Source organism: Astatotilapia calliptera, chromosome 23, assembly GCF_964374335.1.
Source record: "Astatotilapia calliptera chromosome 23, fAstCal68.1, whole genome shotgun sequence".
NCBI classification, from domain to species: domain Eukaryota; kingdom Metazoa; phylum Chordata; class Actinopteri; order Cichliformes; family Cichlidae; genus Astatotilapia; species Astatotilapia calliptera.
In genome coordinates, this window is record NC_137443.1 from 47,746,810 (window position 1) to 47,765,364 (window position 18,555).

General features: G+C 43.3%; 1 protein-coding gene across 7 annotated transcripts in view; it reads right to left on the reverse strand.

Annotated features, from left to right (window-relative positions):
• LOC113015958 (diacylglycerol kinase zeta-like) overlaps window positions 1-18,555 on the reverse strand; it is a 92,096-nt gene that overhangs the window by 64,916 nt on the left and 8,625 nt on the right. For 4 of the 7 annotated variants that reach the window (XM_026158345.2, XM_026158344.2, XM_026158342.2 and 1 more), the window contains exon 1: window positions 2,951-3,048. The exons of 1 other annotated variant lie outside the window; for it this stretch is intronic. Coding sequence is in view for 2 of the 6 variants with exons in the window: in XM_080297737.1 (XP_080153863.1) it covers window positions 4,461-4,753 (293 nt within the window). In the remaining 4 variants the exon portion in view is untranslated. Of the gene's footprint in view, window positions 1-2,950; window positions 3,049-4,460; window positions 5,002-5,350; window positions 5,758-18,555 lie in introns of those variants that run through there. 2 more of the 7 variants (XM_080297737.1, XM_026158346.2) reach the window with 1 other exon arrangement.

The window sequence follows — 18,555 nt, forward strand, 5'->3', positions numbered from 1 at the left end:
AATCAACATCCTGGTGATTAATCCACCAATAGGACTCTGTCATGTGTTACTGTTTAAACTGGTTTCATCTTTGAAGGCGTGCAGTGACGGGAAACAATAACTTGCTTTCTCACCAAAAGTAACAAGAACGTTCTCAAAATGTTGTTTGTTTGTAACATTTGTTACAAACAAACAGAAATGCAGCAATAACTGAGACTAACGTTTGTCAGATCAATGGCTGAATTTTACAATATGTAATATTGACCTTAATAAATGCCTTCCAGACTTTATGTGAAGAAAAAGCATAAAGTGCAATGAGTGCGCTTATGCCTGCGACAAAGTAAAGGTAACTTTAGAACGCCGTCATGCTCTGCACGCCACCTGAGCCATCAGATGAACCACAGGTAGGACTTTCAGTCATTTCTGCCGCTTCAGGCTTGTTTGCTTTGCACCACAATCTGCGTTTTTCCATCACTGAAGAGCTATTTCTGATTTCAAGAGACGGTCAAACGCAAGACTACAAGAACTGTAATTTAACTATAGCTCATGTTCTTAATAAGATGCTTGCAAAAACAATCCGTTTATAAAACTGCATCAATGTACACGTGCAGCAGGAAGGTGAAACAGGTGGAACACATGTGGATCTGCCTCACATCCATATACAACCACAGATACTGAATGCAAGGCAGCTCACAAAGTTCTTCAGCCATCCAGCTGCATCCAGCTGCATCCAGCAAGAACAGTGCCACATCCTGCCGTCACTGCAACGCTCACCGTGTGTTACACAGCCGAACAGCAGCGCAGTCTGGCACTGAGGAAACACTGACTGGAATGTGATGTGGTTGATTAAGTGGTTATATGTAAAGTGCATGTAAAGGGCTCCTTACATTTCATTTTTAGCCCCCAGCCCCCCTCATGTTCTGATGCATAGATCAGACTTTTCCCACAGAAGCACAGACAGGTTCGTCTTTATTGATCCCAAAGTTTTGATCTGCAGTTGTGCAAAACAACACCTACACACCGAGTTACTGGGAAAACGTTTCCTGGAAACAGAGTCAAAATTAATAATAGCAATAATAATAATGGCAACAACAACAAAGTGAGACAGCTAGCAAAGAGGTTTTTTCTTAAATGAATGCAAATAACCTCTGCCTCTCTGCCCCCACCCTCACATGCACCCAAAGCCTGGTGGGGGGCGGGACTAAGCCAACCACAGGAAACCTTCACAGCGCACTGGGAGACATTCAGGATCCAGAGCAGCAAAACAGTCAGGCTGAGATGTTTACGTTGGACTGATGATGTTGGCGTCGAGGGACGTCTAATAATACAGGAACAACGGCCCACAGAGCTGATACACTGACTCTCTGACATTGTCCCTCTGTCTGGTAGCTGCGCCCTGCTCTTATTACCACTCTGCACCATTGTCAGGCTAAACAGTGACACGCTTCCATTCTAAACCACAGCGAGGCAAAGTCACTAAAATCACACTAACAAACACACGTAGACGTGCGTAAGTAATGGTGCTAACATACCTCTAATCACAAGCATTTGAACAGCAGGGCAGTCAGAGGACGTGTCACAGTGTCATCTGAAAGCAGACTACAGACACTCCGTCAACCTTTCAGTTCTAGTCTCTCTTCTGGTTCCATCTGACATCACCGATGCTTTCATTGTCATGACGATACAAGAGTCACGATCCAAAGGGAGCAGCTAATTTCCACAGCATGCTGGCCTTTGGCTCAGAAATGCACATTACATGTAGAACAGCACTGTGACACATTTCAGTTTCAGGGTGTGCCCCTGACCTGGGTACCACCCACTCTGTGTGGAGCTGGTGCAGCTGCACACAGCCGACAGGATATTTATGTGTCAAGGAAGGTGGCTTTGATCCACTTGACGAGTGACAAGTTTGTCGTTTTACTTTCAATTGCTGAATAAAATCTTCTTTTGGTTCCGAGTGCACTTCCCCCACAACACTCGGACAGCTACACCCCTTCGTCGCTTGGACTCTGTGGGGCACAGAAAGTCTATGTGCTGCTTGCCTCTGGACAGATGTTCTACAGATGTGATACTGAGATGGAGGCAAAGCACTGAAGCTGAAGAAGCTAAAACACAGAGTGCTGCACAGTCTGCAATAAACTCGTCACTCCACTGTGGACAGTCGTATATAATAGTAATCAGAACTGTCACCTCACAGCAAGACGGTTCTGGGTCTGTCAGCGTTTGTACGTATTAATATTAATCGAATACGGACCAAAATTACTTGAAACAGACATCCAAAAAGAAGAAAGCTTTTCAGAGTTTCTGACTGCTCTAAAGTAAACGACGGAGTTCCTGTCAGAGCTACGCTGCCTGTCGTCCACTGTGTGTAGCCTCCGACTGTCGTACATGCACCGCAGCACTGGATGTTCCTGCACATTCTTCAACTCGGAGAAAATGTCACAGATTTTCCAAAATGAGCGCATGAGCAACACAGGATGAACAAATGAATGTAGCCATTACATGTTTAGGATTACCAGATGAACTACTGGGTTACACACACACACACACACACACACACACACACGTTACAGGACAGCGACTGTGGCCTCCTGCTACACTGGAGTCTAAACTCTTTATATGAACAAAACCTACAGCTGTGCAAAGATGTCAGCTCATCTTGCAAGTGCCCCTGTATGCCTGCTAGACTCATCATTACTGTTCTGCTCTCTGCTTGAAGTCACAAGAACAAGGAAGAACACAGCACTGCATCAGCCTGCAAGAACACAGACTCAGTGTGAGTGGATTCAGCCTCATGTTCAACACTTTCTTTCACTATCAAACCCTCCAGCTGAGACATTATTATTATTGTTAAGACTGTGTGGAAATAATGTTCACTCAACTCAACACTGACTTCATCTTAAGTTAGCATGTAGCAAACTTTTTAACCTAACAAATATTCAAAAATCAAAAGGAGAAATTAAAAGCCAACCTGTCAAAGAAAGCAGAAAACTATCCATCCGTGAGTCCACGCCTCTTATTTGTCGAGCTTAGACTAAACCCTGGTGTACGGTGACGGCTATTAGGAACAGAGGGGAGGGAAGTGTGTGTGTGTGTGTGTGCACATAGGGGGGTTAGGGGCGTGTGCTAAGAGGAAGAGAGAGTGGGCGTGGCCCTGAGACACGGAGAGCCTGAGAGAGGACTAAAATAACTACTGTATTTCCTTGACAAGCCGAGTGCAGAGCTGTTTGATAAATGCTCACACACTGACACACACACAGACACACACATACAACCAGCCTCTGTGAGAAAGAGGAAACTGAAGTAACACACAGCGAGTGATTATGACACCGCAGTCTTTCAAAGGCACACCGAGCTATTCAGAGTAGGTGTACAGTGAGGATAGACGAAACACAAAGCACCCACTCAAACACAAAGTCTATGACTCAGAGCTGCAAAGGACGTCTTTACACCAGCGCAGGAGGGAACAATGAAGAGCACTGAACAGCGAACAGATGACCATCAGACCTAAAAATACATCCCCAATTCCAGCCGGGACGCCGCGTTAAATACTAATAAAAATCAGAAAGTCCTAAACTTTGATTTGATTCACAACAGAAAACATGTTCAGTGTTTAACTTAAAACCAACCATGTGACAGTGAGGTCATTATGAATGTGATGACAGCAACAAAGGTGGACGGGGCCACGCTTCTCGCTGTGCAGCATCCTGCCTTCTTTTAACTACAGGCTGTGAACTGGACGTTTGAGAGGGGACTGGTCCCGACGGGTCAGACTATTTAACATCAGCTAAACGTGAAAAGGTTCCAACCTGAGCCTGGCTTTTTTGGTTTGTTTTTCCACAATAACTCCAGCACATTGGATAAAGCTTGCTGTGGTTTTACCTTGAAAGTGGGAATATTTCGGGCCCACGCGGTACTTCAGGTACTCGTCACCATGTAGCACAGGTGGCTGCTCAAAACAAGCTACAACCTAACATCTACACGTTGATGCCAGGTTCATCTTCATAATCAGTGTCATCATTTAACATGTAGATTATTTAGTCTATTCACACACACAGCAACCCAGATTATCCACTAGTTGCACACCACGCTCAGTGACTCACTGACACTTTCTAACCAAGCTGGAAGCACAGCTGTCATCTTTATTTCTGTTGACCTGACAACTACAGCCCCCGTTGCCGTGGGAATTGTGTTCCCAGTCCACAGGATCACTAGTAAACCACTGGCAAGGTTATACACACAGACACAGATGCACATTTGCACACAAACAATCCTGCTGTGAGTGCCAGCGTGAGCAGGAAATAACAGTGCAGAGACTTACAGCCTGTGTGTGTGTTGCCTCTGAGCATGTTTCAGGCATATCTGCCCTGCCAAGGTCTCTGAAGCACAGAAGGCAATAGCTCCACCTACTGGTCATTAACAGATGTTACACCAACAAAGTGCAACTCTCTCTTAAGGTCTTGTCGCTCTTTCAGCCTTACCTCCTGGTGAACAGCTTGAATCCAGTGAAGGACTTGGAGCAGCCACTGTGGATCTCCTCTTCCTCCACACAGAAAAGAGGCAACAAGGCTGGACCGGGGGCAAAGGAAGAAGGCAAAGAGGAACTGGATGAGGATGCAGAGTTGCAGTCTCCATCATCTACGTTAACATTTTGTAAGCACGTTCCTTCCCCTTCTGCGTTTGTGTCCACACTGGTTTCTTCAAGCTCACCACTGCAGGCCTCCGGGTCAGTGTCGTGCTCCAGATCTGTACCTGCTCCCGGTTCCGAATCCATGAGAGAGTCTGTTCAGGTCCTGTGATCTCACATTGTGTTAGAACGACCTGCAACGCTCCTGGATTTCTGGGTAGTCTTTGAAAAGCATGACGTTAAAGACGAGTCCACTTATGACGTCAGTCCAGCTCCTGTGTTACAAAGGAACTCCCACAGGACCACTTTAATTATTCCTCCTGCCTGCAAGTCCTTTACACTCTACCTCTCAATGACACCAGCTTCACTCAACTTATACAGATGTGAGATATGACCTGAAATCACGAGACAGAGAGTGAGTGTACATTGTGTCCACAGAGATATCATTAAAGGACCACACCAGCAATCACAACATGTCAGTAACTGAAGTGTGTCCTTACACAAGACACTACATGGTTCTCCTGCAGTTACTTAAGAACACTACTCTAAGTACTAAAGCACAGCTCAACTAAACGTATTGTGCCTCAGTTACAGTGACCCATACACTAAAAGAGTTCTAGCAGTAATGACAAAAGTTACCTGTTACTAGAGTGTCTAAAGAATTGTGATGTAACAAACACAACTCTAGTAAAGCCTTAAAGTGCAGTTCAACTACTGTTAGCCTGAATAATAATCAACACTTACGAGCTGGTCAAGGACTTCAAACATGGCTACCCAGCAGAAGCTACAAAGTCAATAATCCACAAACCAAAGGTCGTTCACAAGAGAGACAAGGTGTGTGTGTGAGTCTACAGACGGATTAGTGCGTCTTGAGGGAGAGTTAATCCTTCCCAGCCGTCCACATGTACGCCTGCAGTAAGCAGCAGCAGCTCACAGCCACTCACTCTGCATCTCACCCTCCACACTTCTTCCTCTGACAAAGTTTACACTCAGTCTTCTTCGCCTCCTCCTTTTGGATTCGTGTTGAGTTTAATGACACTTCATGTAACGTGGATACTGACGCGCGTGCGCAAACACTATAACTACTGTAGCGAACTGCTGCACGCGCAGTTTGGTAAATACACACTGATCCTGTGTAGTACTACTCGGCCGGCTAAACCCAGGAAGTGGATAATGAAAACAATCAGGGCCTCGGCGCGAGTTGCCTTGTCACGTGCCTGACTGAATGTCTGCAAATGAATTAATGCTGCTGTTCACTATACAAACGTTTTATACACACAAGAAAGAAAGAAAGAAAGAAAGAAAGAAAGAAAGAAAGAAAGAAAGAAAGAAAGAAAGAAAGAAAGAAAGAAAGAAAGAAAGAGTAAAAAGTTTGCTGGTGAGAGATTTTTCAAATTGACTGCTCTCTGCTGCACTTCGCTCTCTCTGCAGGTCATTACTATAAACCAGGTTGCGCACGCAGCCTGCTGTGAGTCTACCTTGAACATTTGCGTTGGCTCTATACTTCAGCGTCACTGAAACACATTCACGCACAGACTTTGGCGACACTGATCAGCCGTTGTCTCTGCCCTGCTGTAAATGCCCACATGAGGGTGCTGTGTAACGGACAGCCACTCGGTCCGTGACAGGATTTTACTTTCTGCTATATTTGTTTTAGATTAGTTTCTTTAACCCGGGATTACCAGACAGTCGTTAGTGTGGTTTCAGCAGTGCTCGGATGTTGCAACACTAATACAAGCTACACCATCACCGAAGAGGCCGTGACTCCTGCTTCCGTTTTGTAGGGTTACACTTTCTAACATCAGCTCATTGACAGGTTTAATACGCGGGAAAAATTTTTCAGATTTCACTGTCTCGTCGGGGCGTTTTCACGCCGGTAGTGGGTTTACTGTGGTCTGAATCCGTTCTTGATTTTGTAAACTTGTACCGTTTTCCGTGGTTTTCGTTTCTTTTCACAGACAACATTTCAAGCAAACAAAAAGGCGTGTCTACAAACCACGTGAGAATATTCAGTCCGCTCATTGGCCAGAAGTATCTGGGGCGGGAGCCACAAAGGTAAATACAGGAAGAAGGTGCCGTGTTCTGGTTCTGGACGCGGGCAGTTAACGTTCATTTCACGGTGTGTTGCTAGCTTGTACAGAGCTTTGCACCTTCCCACATCGAGACGGCAGACCGCACGTCACTACGGGCCGTTTAGCTCTCACGTGGTGGTTGGTTAGGATCACGTGCACACCATAAACTCACCGCTCGATCGATGTGGAAACGAACACAGCTTTAAGGCATCCGATCAGAAATGCCGTTCACATTTTTTAATAAGCAAATATTAATACCTCACTTATCACATGTCCACTGCCTCTTACACAGCACGTGCACCTTGATGTCTGCCTCAAACAAAGTGAGACAGAGTCAGAATTAGTGAGTGAGCGCAGAATTAAATGTGGAGAAGAATTACTGTGAAAAGCAGACATATTCGCAGCTTTTGCCCAACCCTGAACTCTGAGGAAACTCGGAGTTTTGAGAACAGCTGATCATTTAGAGCAGCGGTCCCCAACCCCCGGGCCTCGGACCGGTACCGGTGCGTGAGTCGTTTGGTACCGGGCCGCGAGAGTTGAGGCTCAGGTGTGAAATGTCTGGTTTTCAGGGTTTTATCAGTTTTCAGGGTTATTTTGTTATCATTTTTATCGTTTACTCGGTTTTCCTGGGTCTTTTCACGTGTGTTATGAATAAATGTTCTTTTTTTCGGTACCGGTACTAGTTTTATTTTGTTGTATTTATCCGCGACACCTTAAAGGCCGGTCCGTGAAAATATTGTCGGGCATAAACCGGTCCGTGGTGCAAAAAAGGTTGGAGACCGCTGATTTAGAGTCCACACCAGACCAGGATTGTTCTGTGCAAACATTTTGCAATGAATCTTAAATTTCATTTTGTGATACTTTTTACAAGAACTGGTCTGCATGCAACAAGCGGATAGGGTTGCCAACCGTCCCTTAAAATACGGAATCGTCCCGTATTTCGAAACAAAAGTACACGTCCCGTATTGAGCTAATAAGGGACGCACTTTGTCCCGTAATACAGTGAGAATCAAAAGTAGTCTATAAATGTTAATGGAATTAACGCTTTGTTTGAAAACATAATTCCCAGCCCCTCTCCTGCTTTGTGACCAATGAGCTGACAGCACACTTATGACAATTCGAGTATGACAATTCAGATTACCGCTCATCTCATTGGTCGAGGAAAGGTCGCTTACGGAGAAAATACCGGAAGACAACAGATGACCACAACAAGAAGCATGGCCAACAGGGAAACAAACGCCGTCACTGCGGTGCAAGTCTCGGACGACAGTACACCTAAAGCTGGGCAGACACTGTGCGATTTTTTCAGTCACGTTATTCAGCTCCTGCTCAAACTGCATGATTGACTCGCAGGGGTTAGAAGTTGGTAGGTCACGATGCAGAGTCTCACACTAGTGATGGCCCGCTTGAAGCTGACGCTCCGGAGCGTGTGTCGAAAAAAACAACACACTGGTTCAGAAGCACTGTGTCGTTTGGCAAAAGTCACGTGACCAGTGACGTCCGAAGCTTCATTACGCACGTAACTGCTTCGGTACCTGATTCAAACGGATATAAGGAAGTGAATCATCCACGGGATTCGTGGAGTGTGTTGATGGTGACAGAGAGCGAAGAGGTGATCATTCCACTGACAGATATGGAGCCAGCGAGGAAGAGAGGACGTTCTGGCGTGTGGAGATATTTTGAGTTGATTTTGCTCAATTCATTTTATCTGCCGAAGTGAAAAACTTGAAATGTCCAAAATCATGTTTTCATAATGGAAATATCATTACAGCATATGACTTCAGGAACACTTCCATGTGAATTAAAGCTAATGAAGACTACAAAAATGTATTTGACACTATACGTACATTACATTGCTACAGTTTAGAAAATCATTTTGTTTATTGTTTTTAGGTGATAGTCTGCAGGACCCAGGAATACCTGCATATCTACCAGCTTGCAGTGTGGTTCCTGCACTCCACAGCCTCTTCTGTTCCATGCAAGTGGATTTTCTCCAGGGCAGGAGAAACTATTTCTAAGAAAAGAAACAGACTCAGCCAGCGCACAGTAACACTAATCCTCTTTTTAAATGTAAATAACAAAAGGGCTACCTGACATAGATCATGTTTTTACTTTGCAAGTTCTTGATTAGGGGTGGGTTTTGATTATCGCCTTTCTGATTACAATCCATGCTAAATTGAATAAAGTGATATTGATTCATTAAAATCCCGTGTCGATTTGTAAATTAACGTTATTATGCCTGAAACGCCAGCATCTCAGGTTAAACCTCACAACATGTCGTCAAACACCATGCAGCTAAAACAGTAACTGGGAGCAGGTTTACGGATTCTGCATACAAACGTGAACACAGAGCGCGGACCCGACGCGTCAGAGTCAGATTTTGGTGCGTCGTCGGGTCCGCGCTGTGTTTGCCTCTTTTTTTTCCGCTGGCTTCTGCAGCTGCAGGTTTCATAACTCTCTGTTTACATCTCTAATTAAGTCTCACATGTGTCAGCTTTCTTTTAATAGATACGAAATTATGGATATATACTGTTAAATGATCAGAATTTTAATATTTCTGACTGAGGCAAAACTTTCCAGATTCCAATCAAATTGAATCGGATCCTGTATCGAATCAAAATGATTCTACAAATCAGTGACGATGCAGCCGTACTCAGCTCCCTAAGCATTTTCCCTTTCCAGTTCACAATCAATCCCACCCCTAGGTCAAAAATATGTATAGGACAATTGGCCTCATCTAATATTTTGTATGAACCTGTCCAGCTGTCCAGTGATTAAACGACAAGTAGATGGAGGCAGGACTTCACAGCAGGGGCATACTCCATAATGTGCTGTGCATTCTCATATGTATATTATATATATTGCTCACTTATTGTATTTACCAACATCAAGGAGTTATGAGCAGAGAAAGGCCACACCATAGTGCATGTTTAAATAGGGAAAGTTTATTGATCAAAATGTATTACGCAGATACGCATTACATTTTTTTCAGCCCCCCAATCGAGAAAACAAAACCAATTACATGTTCAAAGCAACGGAACGGTGGCCCAATATCAGAGAGAACTCCACTCTTGAGTGAGCAGTGATGATTGAGCAGTCCGTTTTATTTTGCAGATTCAAGCTGCTCTTCAAAATTTTCACCACCAGATGTCACCGGAGAGGACTGTGTTGAAAAGCTTCGAGTAATGAACCGTTTTTCAATACAAGCTTCAGTGCTTCGGAAAGCTTCATTTGGCCATCACTATCTCACACTATACCGCCCGATGCTCTGATGCGACCTGAGTGCTCACACTGTGCGTCCATAAAATTAAGGTTATAACAGACAATCTGTCGCTCGCTCTCTCTGTCTTTCACTCACACAGACACACCACCACCATCAACTTTGCTAAATTGCTAATGAAAAACATTGATCAGCTGTGATTGAGCAGCATGTAGATCCAACTATTTTCACGGTTGTTGTGGTCGTGATCATTTTGTGAGGCCACATCGAAAAGGCTCGGATGAGCTTTCCAAAGTTCTACAAGTTGTTCCTCCATCGCTTGTGTCCAGATCACACGCTGCACTGCTGTGCTGCTCCGTCTTTTTCACGGCGTTTACGTGTTTGCGCGCGAGCAGTGTGAGCGGCTCACGAGCGATTGATGATCGGGAGCTGGTCGTGAGGTGTTAATCACTTCTCGTTACCCCACGTATACTACACGACGCACGATGAAGGCCAAAAATCGGTCCGATCACCAAAACGGTCGCACGACTCAAAAATCGGCTCAAAATGGGCCTAAAACCGCACAGTGTGAGCCCAGCATTAGAGCAGCAATGTTTGTTCCCCTCAGAGAAAGGGAAGAATGGGAAAAGGAAAACACCTGGCTGGAAAAAGTTAATATGGGCATGTGCAGTGAATATCAGCGCTATGTGGCCAGAAGTGTGATAATATAATTTATTTTGTGTAATAAACAACTGCAAGGATAGATGATTACAACAAATAGATCACTAATACATAAAAGTAATACATAGATGAATAATGATGATGAGTTAAGATGCGTAATCATGGGAACAAGCGGGTTTACAAACAGGAGCAGCTGATTAGCATTAGAAAAGCTGAAATAATACCTCAGCTGAAGCCGATTGTACTAAATGCACTAAATGTGCACTGTTACAAGAATGTTTTTCTTTCTATTGTTTTCTATTATTTTAAGTTAAGCAGGACAGAGTGCTTTTAAAGAAAGATTTACTTATATTCTCAAAAGTTAAGCATGACAGGCTTCTGTTTAAGAAAGAGACCTGTTTTACTGTGTTAATGTTGTCATTTTGAGCTAGAAATAAATGGCTAAATGATCATTTGTTTCACATGTGTTCATATCACAAAGAATATGCATCTGCTTAAATCAAATTCAAGTCAAATGGTTAAAAAATAATTTCACACACAAAAAAAGAGCTAGAAAATTCACCACACTGGGAAGGGTGAAGACAACTGGGTCGCCCGGCCCTGGCCACGAGGTGTCCCTTATTTATTTTTCAGGGAGTTGGCAACCCTACAAGCGGAGGACGTGTGAATTAGCATCCAGGCAGCATTCACACTGCTTGTGTATACACACACATATTGATATATTATATATATAGATACACACACACACACACACACCTGCTCTTCTCCTTTCTATTTCACTTCGCCCACTCCATATTTCCATGACAAATAAAAAGCCACTCAGCAGCATGACACACAATTCAGAGAAATCCTTTTAACTTCCAAACACCCACAGCTGACCCATTTTCTGTGTTTCTATGTAAAGAAGGGCTCAGGTTCTGAATCGTAACCATAACCCTATACAGCCCGATCATCTCATTTCTTCTCTACAGATGATATTTACGGAGTCAGAGGGACACTGACAACTGATAACACAGTGGAAAAGTGGAAGTGTTGTGTTCACAGTTCATTTGTTCCGTTTGTTCATAAACACACACAGTCCAGAGTAATCGATCACTGGGACATGCTCAGTCCTGACTCTTCTGCTTATACTATTATAAGCAAATGTTTCACTTATGTGTCAACGTATGTTTCAGTTACAGTAATACGTGTGCAGCAACATGGGTTTTCAATTAGGACAACATGGTGCAGTGGTTAGCACTGTGCCCTCACAGGAAGAAGGTTCCTGGTTTAACTCTCCTCAAGCACAGGTTTCCTCTGGGTACTCCAGCTTCTTTCCACAGACCAAATACATTAGGTGCATAGAATACGGTGCTATATGAAAATGAAGACTGTCTATGTAAGATCAGAGAAGCACTCTGTAAATGCCGCTTTGCTGCAGCAGTGAAGGCAGAGCCAGCTGATCCTGGTTCTGTTTACAGATTTGAAAATTCTGCACTGGTCTGAAGACTTCGACCACCAGTGTGTGGATGTGTGTGTGGATGTGTGTGTGGATGTGTGGATGACCGAATGTAGTAAAGCGCTTTGGGGTCCTTAGGGACTGAGTAAAGCGCTATACAAATGCAGGCCATTTACCATTTCGACAACAGTGAATGTTGTCACTAGTTGTTATTATTGCCATTAAAATGAGTGTCTAATATTGTAGGCTATTTATCTTACAGTGTGAAGCTCTGTGAGTGGCAGCTGTTGTGAACTGGAGCATGTATTTGGTCTGTGGAAGGAAGCTGTGAGTGTTTGGAACCAGCATGTCTTTATCCTGTCTTCCTTCTCTCTCCCTGACCAATCACAGCATATGGCCCCGCCCCTCCCTGAGCCTGGTTCTGTCTTCCTGTTAAAAGGGAGTTTTTCCTTCCCACTGTCACCAAAGTGCTTGCTCATAGGGGATTGTTGGGTTTTTCTCTCTGTGTATTATTGTAGGGTCGACGTTACAGTATAAAGCACACTGAGGAGACTGTTTTTCTGATTTGTCGCTGTATAAATAACATTGAATTGAAAACTGCTGCTGCATGCAGAGTGGACTGTGGACCCATCCCATTTAAAGGTCACACCCAGGACACTGGACCAGTCAAATGCCACAACTTTGATTCTCTTTAAGCCAACATGGTCACCATAACTACATATTTAAGGAAAAGCATTTCATTGTGAAGCTTGTTTGTTTTAACAAATTATATGCTGGGACATATTGCACTGGAGCAGGTAACTGATTACACAGTTAGAGGTTTGATCTGCAATAAAACTGTAAAGCTCTTTATACAAGACTGCGATATTTTCATTTTGCATGTAGCCACACTTCACTACACCTATGCACACCTTGCATACAGCTGTATTGTAATAACACGTGAGTTCCCAGAATTAGAGTTACACTAAGTATTCAGCGTGATGTGAGACGCTGACGAGTCACGAGTATAGATCTGCACCATCGTCCTGCTGACTGTCAGCTCCATGTCTTACTGTTGGTGTTGTCACAGAGCGACAGTGCTGAACAGACTTCGTGGGGCCTGATCCACTGCTGATTATTCATCACAAAACAATCACATCATTGTTTGTCATACTTTTCTTACTTTCAGTCAGATGATAGAGTTTAGTTTTAAGTGATCTTCTGTCCATTGTGGGGGACAGTACTGATCAGAGACATTGATTGACCTACTTTCTGAATGAGGGCGTGCAGACTGATAGCTAATGCTAACTAGTCCTCTCCTTGTTGAATGTAGCAAAGTAATCATGACAGAAATGAGGAGGAATGGTAACAAAACTGTGATGAGTTATTGCTCTCTGCAAAAACATCCCATTCCAGTATAATGCAGCTGACCCATGACAGCATTTATTGTTGTCAGTCATCACAGCACAGACCTGTCAGATCAGCCCATGGCATGTATATCCATGGAATGAAAACCATCTGCTTCCTGGCTAATGCAGATAAAATATTTGAATGCATGCTTGCCAAGTGTTTGGCTCCGATGTCAGCTTGTTTGTATCACGTGTCCACAAAGTTTTAATAAATGCATGTGTCCTTACACATGAGCAAACTGATGTTAACTAGGCTTAATTTCAGTTGATAAGAGGCACATAAAACTATTTCCTTCACCGTAGAAAGAGAACTTCAGTCTGATAGGCCGCTTTTCACTTCCCAGTGTGTTCATCAGTGTGTAATTTATGACAGATACATGAAGAGCAACATTAGTGAAATCAGAGAAAGATATGATAACTACAGCACAACATTTTATGTGTTTATGTACATAAAAAAACACTTATGGATTATTCGCTCCCAGCAATCTTCAGCCAGGAGTGAAAGTCATGCTTGTGTTTTTCCTCCTTCATCTGCAAAGTTCTCACACAGTTTATCAAGCTTACAGATACTTGAGCCTCTGGCTACTGAGCAGGATTAGATCATATCTGCTACTCATGTGTGTTAGGGGACATACAGACTGAACAGAAAGGATATTTCAAAATGGGAAATGGTTATATCCTCTTTCTTGTTAAAGGCACATCCTTCATGTATGGACTGGAATGATTCTTATATAGTGCTTTTCTACTCTGAGCAAATTCATTCACACAAGCACGTTTTCTAGGTAAATGGTAAATGGTCTGCATTTGTATAGCGCTTTTCTAGTCCATAGGACCCCAAAGCGCTTTACACTACATTCAGTCATCCACCCATTCACACACACATTCACACACTGGTGATGGCAAGCTACATTGTAGCCACAGCTGCCCTGGGGCGCACTGACAGAGGCGAGGCTGCCGGACACAGGCGCCACCGGGCCCTCTGACCACCACCAGTAGGCAAACACGGGGTTAGTATCTTGCCCAAGGATATTTGGCATGCAGCCAGGATGCAGCCTGGGATCGAACCACCGACCTTCTGATTAGTGGCTGACCACTAGGTTGTTAAGTGCTCAGTATCTAACATTTACACACATTCACACTTCGATGGATGCATCAGAGAGCAACATGGGGTTAGTATCTTACCCAAGGATATTTGGCATGCCAGGAATCAAACCACCAACCTTCCAGTTAGTAGCTGACCTGCTCTACCTCCTGAGCTGCAGCCATCCTGTAGCTGCTGTTTAGACTTTGGCAGTTCTAAGTTTTATTGGCTTTAATCCATCAAGTTCTGTTCTGTTTGTTTAAAAAACATGATGCCACTTAACTCAGGATGGACGCTCAGTCCTTACAGCTGCTGAATTCAAACTACAGGCTGGATCCGATGACACGCAGAGCTACAAATCAATAGAAAACAGCCAAGCATGAGCTGTGAGGTGTTCGGTGTTTGAAAGCCAAGTGCATCGTGCTGTTTATAGCATCAGCTGCACCTCTTCCCTGCCTGTAGGCAAACCGTAGTGGATTTAATCTGCAGTTTCAGTACCCATGAAACCAAAGCATCACAACAGTTGTATGTGATACTGGTCATTAAAATCAGCTGGATGAGCCTTCTTTGGAGCAGGAATGATAACAAACATCAGGAACAGTGTGAGTATCTACGGACTGCTGAAATACAGACACCAAGCTGCTGCCGGCTGCTCCGTCTTTAGAAGAAAAGCTGAAATTCTGTCAGAAGAATTCTTAGAGCTGACGTGTTGAGACAGAGACGGATGGATCAGGTGACAGGCCGTCATAATCTCCACTCAGTGATAAGGACTCCAGCTGGTGAAACCACCAGCCAAAGCCTAACCCACACTTTTGGAGTTATAGAAGTGTTCCTCTAAAATATCCATCTGTGGCTTCCTAGCTACACTCGAAAGCTGATTCGCTTCTCCTTGCACAGATCGAAGTGCTACACGATCAGGATTTAGGGAAATTTCCTTCCTGTCGATGCATGATTTTCAGCACTGATTTTCAGTCTGTGCAGAAATGAATGATCTGTTATTGGTTTTACAGCCTCATTTATGTCAGAACGATGAAAAATATTCAGTCAGTACCACAAAACCAGCTCTCTGTGGGGCAGCGCTGTGCTTGTCCACAGTTACTGTTTTGGTCTTTCATTTGCAGGTAGCACTCGCAGCACTCGCCTATCCCGTGTTGAACATCCGAATCAGGCAGTGACAGGTGCAGCTTACAGTGGATAAAATCACCAAGAACAAAAACGGTGCTATCAGAGTAGCTGGTGTTGACTACAGTGATGTGTCGGTCGCGAACGAAACGGCTCTTAGAGCCGACTCTTTCAAGTGAACGACGCGAGCCGACTCCTTATTGGGATCCGTGGGCGTTTTTTTTCTCTCTCTCTCTCTCTCTCTCTCTCACTTTTTCCCGCTTCACTCTGCACGCCAGCCTTGTGCTTTGCGCTGGGCAGAGGGGGGAGGGGCAGTAGTTACACTCAGTAGCACAGGAACAGAGCGGGAGGGAGAGAGAGAGAGCAGGGACAACAACGTCACATTAGAAAGGTATAGTAATCATCCACAGCTATTTTCGGTTGCAGATGATAAAGGATTCAGAAAGTTTATTCATGCAGGTCCATATGACAGAGAATATGCATGTTCTTTTTGTTTTCATAGTTTAATTTATATTTAATTGTGTTGTGGTTTGCAGTGTTTTGTGTTGTTTCACTTTAAATTTGTAAAAGGAAAAAGCTGAAAATTTAATTAGTTAAAAGTTGAAATGTGAATAGTTGGTTTTTGTATTATATGATTTATTTATTACATTTTATGTGGAGTGAATAAATAAAAGTATGTTTACAGTGGCGCCTACAGACAAAGCACATACAAACTTCAAAACACGTACAACACACAACAGAAGTGCTCCAGGATGCTAGGGGGCAGTGTTGAGTTTTTGTTAACTCGTGGCTACACAAGCCAGCAAGTACCAACGACCGGATTTGGTGTGTGGTAATAACAGGTAAATGAACTTTATTTAAATTATTTGAATATATATGAGTGCCTGTGTATAAATACACAAACAATACACACATGCTTTCAATTGTGTAATTTAAGTGATCTTGTAGCTCTGTTTGGAAGTTCAGTTCATGCTAGAAATGTGTTTTGGAGTAGGGCTGGGTATCGTCATTGATTTCTAGAATCACGTCTCTAGAATCGATCCACGATTCGATTCGATTCGATTCAATTGAATTTGAATCTGGGAAATCATCAGTACATTTACATATTTTTGTATCTATAAAAAGGAAGCTGACACACGCAAGGCTTTATCAAAGGTGTGAGCATCACAGCAGAGGCCTTTGTGTCAAAGTAGCTGAAGATAAAACACAGAAAAACATGAAGGTTTTCCTGGCCTGGATTTTATAAAAATATTCTGCAGTAGATCAAAAACGAAAGAAAACATTTAATCAAGTTATTAACATCACCTCTGAAGTTACAGCGGTTTTATTAGAGACACAGCGTTTTGCATTTTGCATAATTTTAAAAAGTTTCAATTTGTTCAGAAGCCTGTTGAACTGCAGAAATTAGGTTTTCTTTTCAGAAGTAAAAGGAAAAAAAAACATCGGCAACAGCCTGTAAATAACGGTAGTCTTGTGCGTAACAAACAAGCGAATAATGCAGAAAACAGATTTCAGGGATAGACGGGAAACTGTTCTTGAAGTACACAGTACACAGTCAGAGAAAGTCCATGACGATGTTTATGTGAAGCGTAGTTTGGATCTTCTTTTGCTGCTGGTTCGGTCAATACTGTTTGAAGGTAGATCAAACTAACAGCTTTAGAATCAGCGCAAAAAGGGCGTGAACACAAAGCGCGGACCTGCCGAAACACCAGAATCAGCGAGCTGTCGGCTTTCAGCCCCGACCGTGTCCGTGCCGTCGGTGAGAAAGTCACATCTCACTGATTCTGATCTGCAGGTCGCGCTGTGTGTTTACGTCTTTGTACAGAAGCCTGTACCTGCTCTCATTTACTGTTTTAAATGTTTGGTGGTTGTCAAAATTTTGTGACGTTTCACCTGAGATTCTGGAGTTTCGGGCAAAATACATTTATATTAAAAAATCGATTCAGGATTTTAATGAATCGATATCACGTTATCCAAGCCAGAATCAATTTTAATCGATGAATCGATTATTAAAACCCAGCCCTACTTTGGAGTTTGTACGTGCTTTGTCTCTAGGGGCCACCGCATATATTTATATATAAACATATATAAATAAAACCACTTTTTTTACATTAGTAATTCCTTTTGTGTATAATTTTATATTGTTGTTAATAATAAATTAATTAAAGCAACAAAACAACCTGAAGAGCCGGTTCTCTAAAAAGAGCCAGAAATCCCATCACTACTGCAGCGAGTTATTTGGTTTGCAGCTGTTGCTTCATTACCAAACGGAGGGACACAAACTGCATAAAACAACATCTGCTTTTGCTTTGTGAACACAAAGCACATAAAACAGGAAACACGACACTGAGACAGACAAAAAGCTAAACTAAAGAGACAGGACTGACTGGGGAGACACAACTAAACAGAAGAACCAGCCAACCACAGGCAGACACAGGGAACAGACAGGGATTACAAAAGGGAACTAACAAACCTATAATGAACCAAAGCTATGCAAGGGCATTAAACTCAAAGGCACAAAGGAACAAATGACCAAAGCACTATGAGCTCACTATACAGCTAGTCATAAAGCCTCTCTAAAAACTAAAGCAAATCATGAATTGCCAAAAGACCCCGGGGCCAAGGCCGAGGGAAATCCTGACGTTAGCACGGGACAGAAAGCTCACTCTTCAAACACAAACATGAGCTCCTCTCGCACGTTGACAGGAGAGAGTTTTACATTGATCGTGCCAATTTAATCAATTGTGTCAAAGGTCACCAACCAGGAAGCTCTTCTGTCGCCACAGTTACCCGCTGACCATCTATGGCTCACATCACCTGTATATGCTGCTGGTTTGGTGTTTTGAAGCGTTTTTAGCCACTTGGCCCCATGTTAGCACATCGCACGTCATTTGCTTACAGTTAGAATTAAGCACCTTGAGGTGACTCTTGTTGTGAGTTGGTGCTATATACAGAAAATTGAACTGAA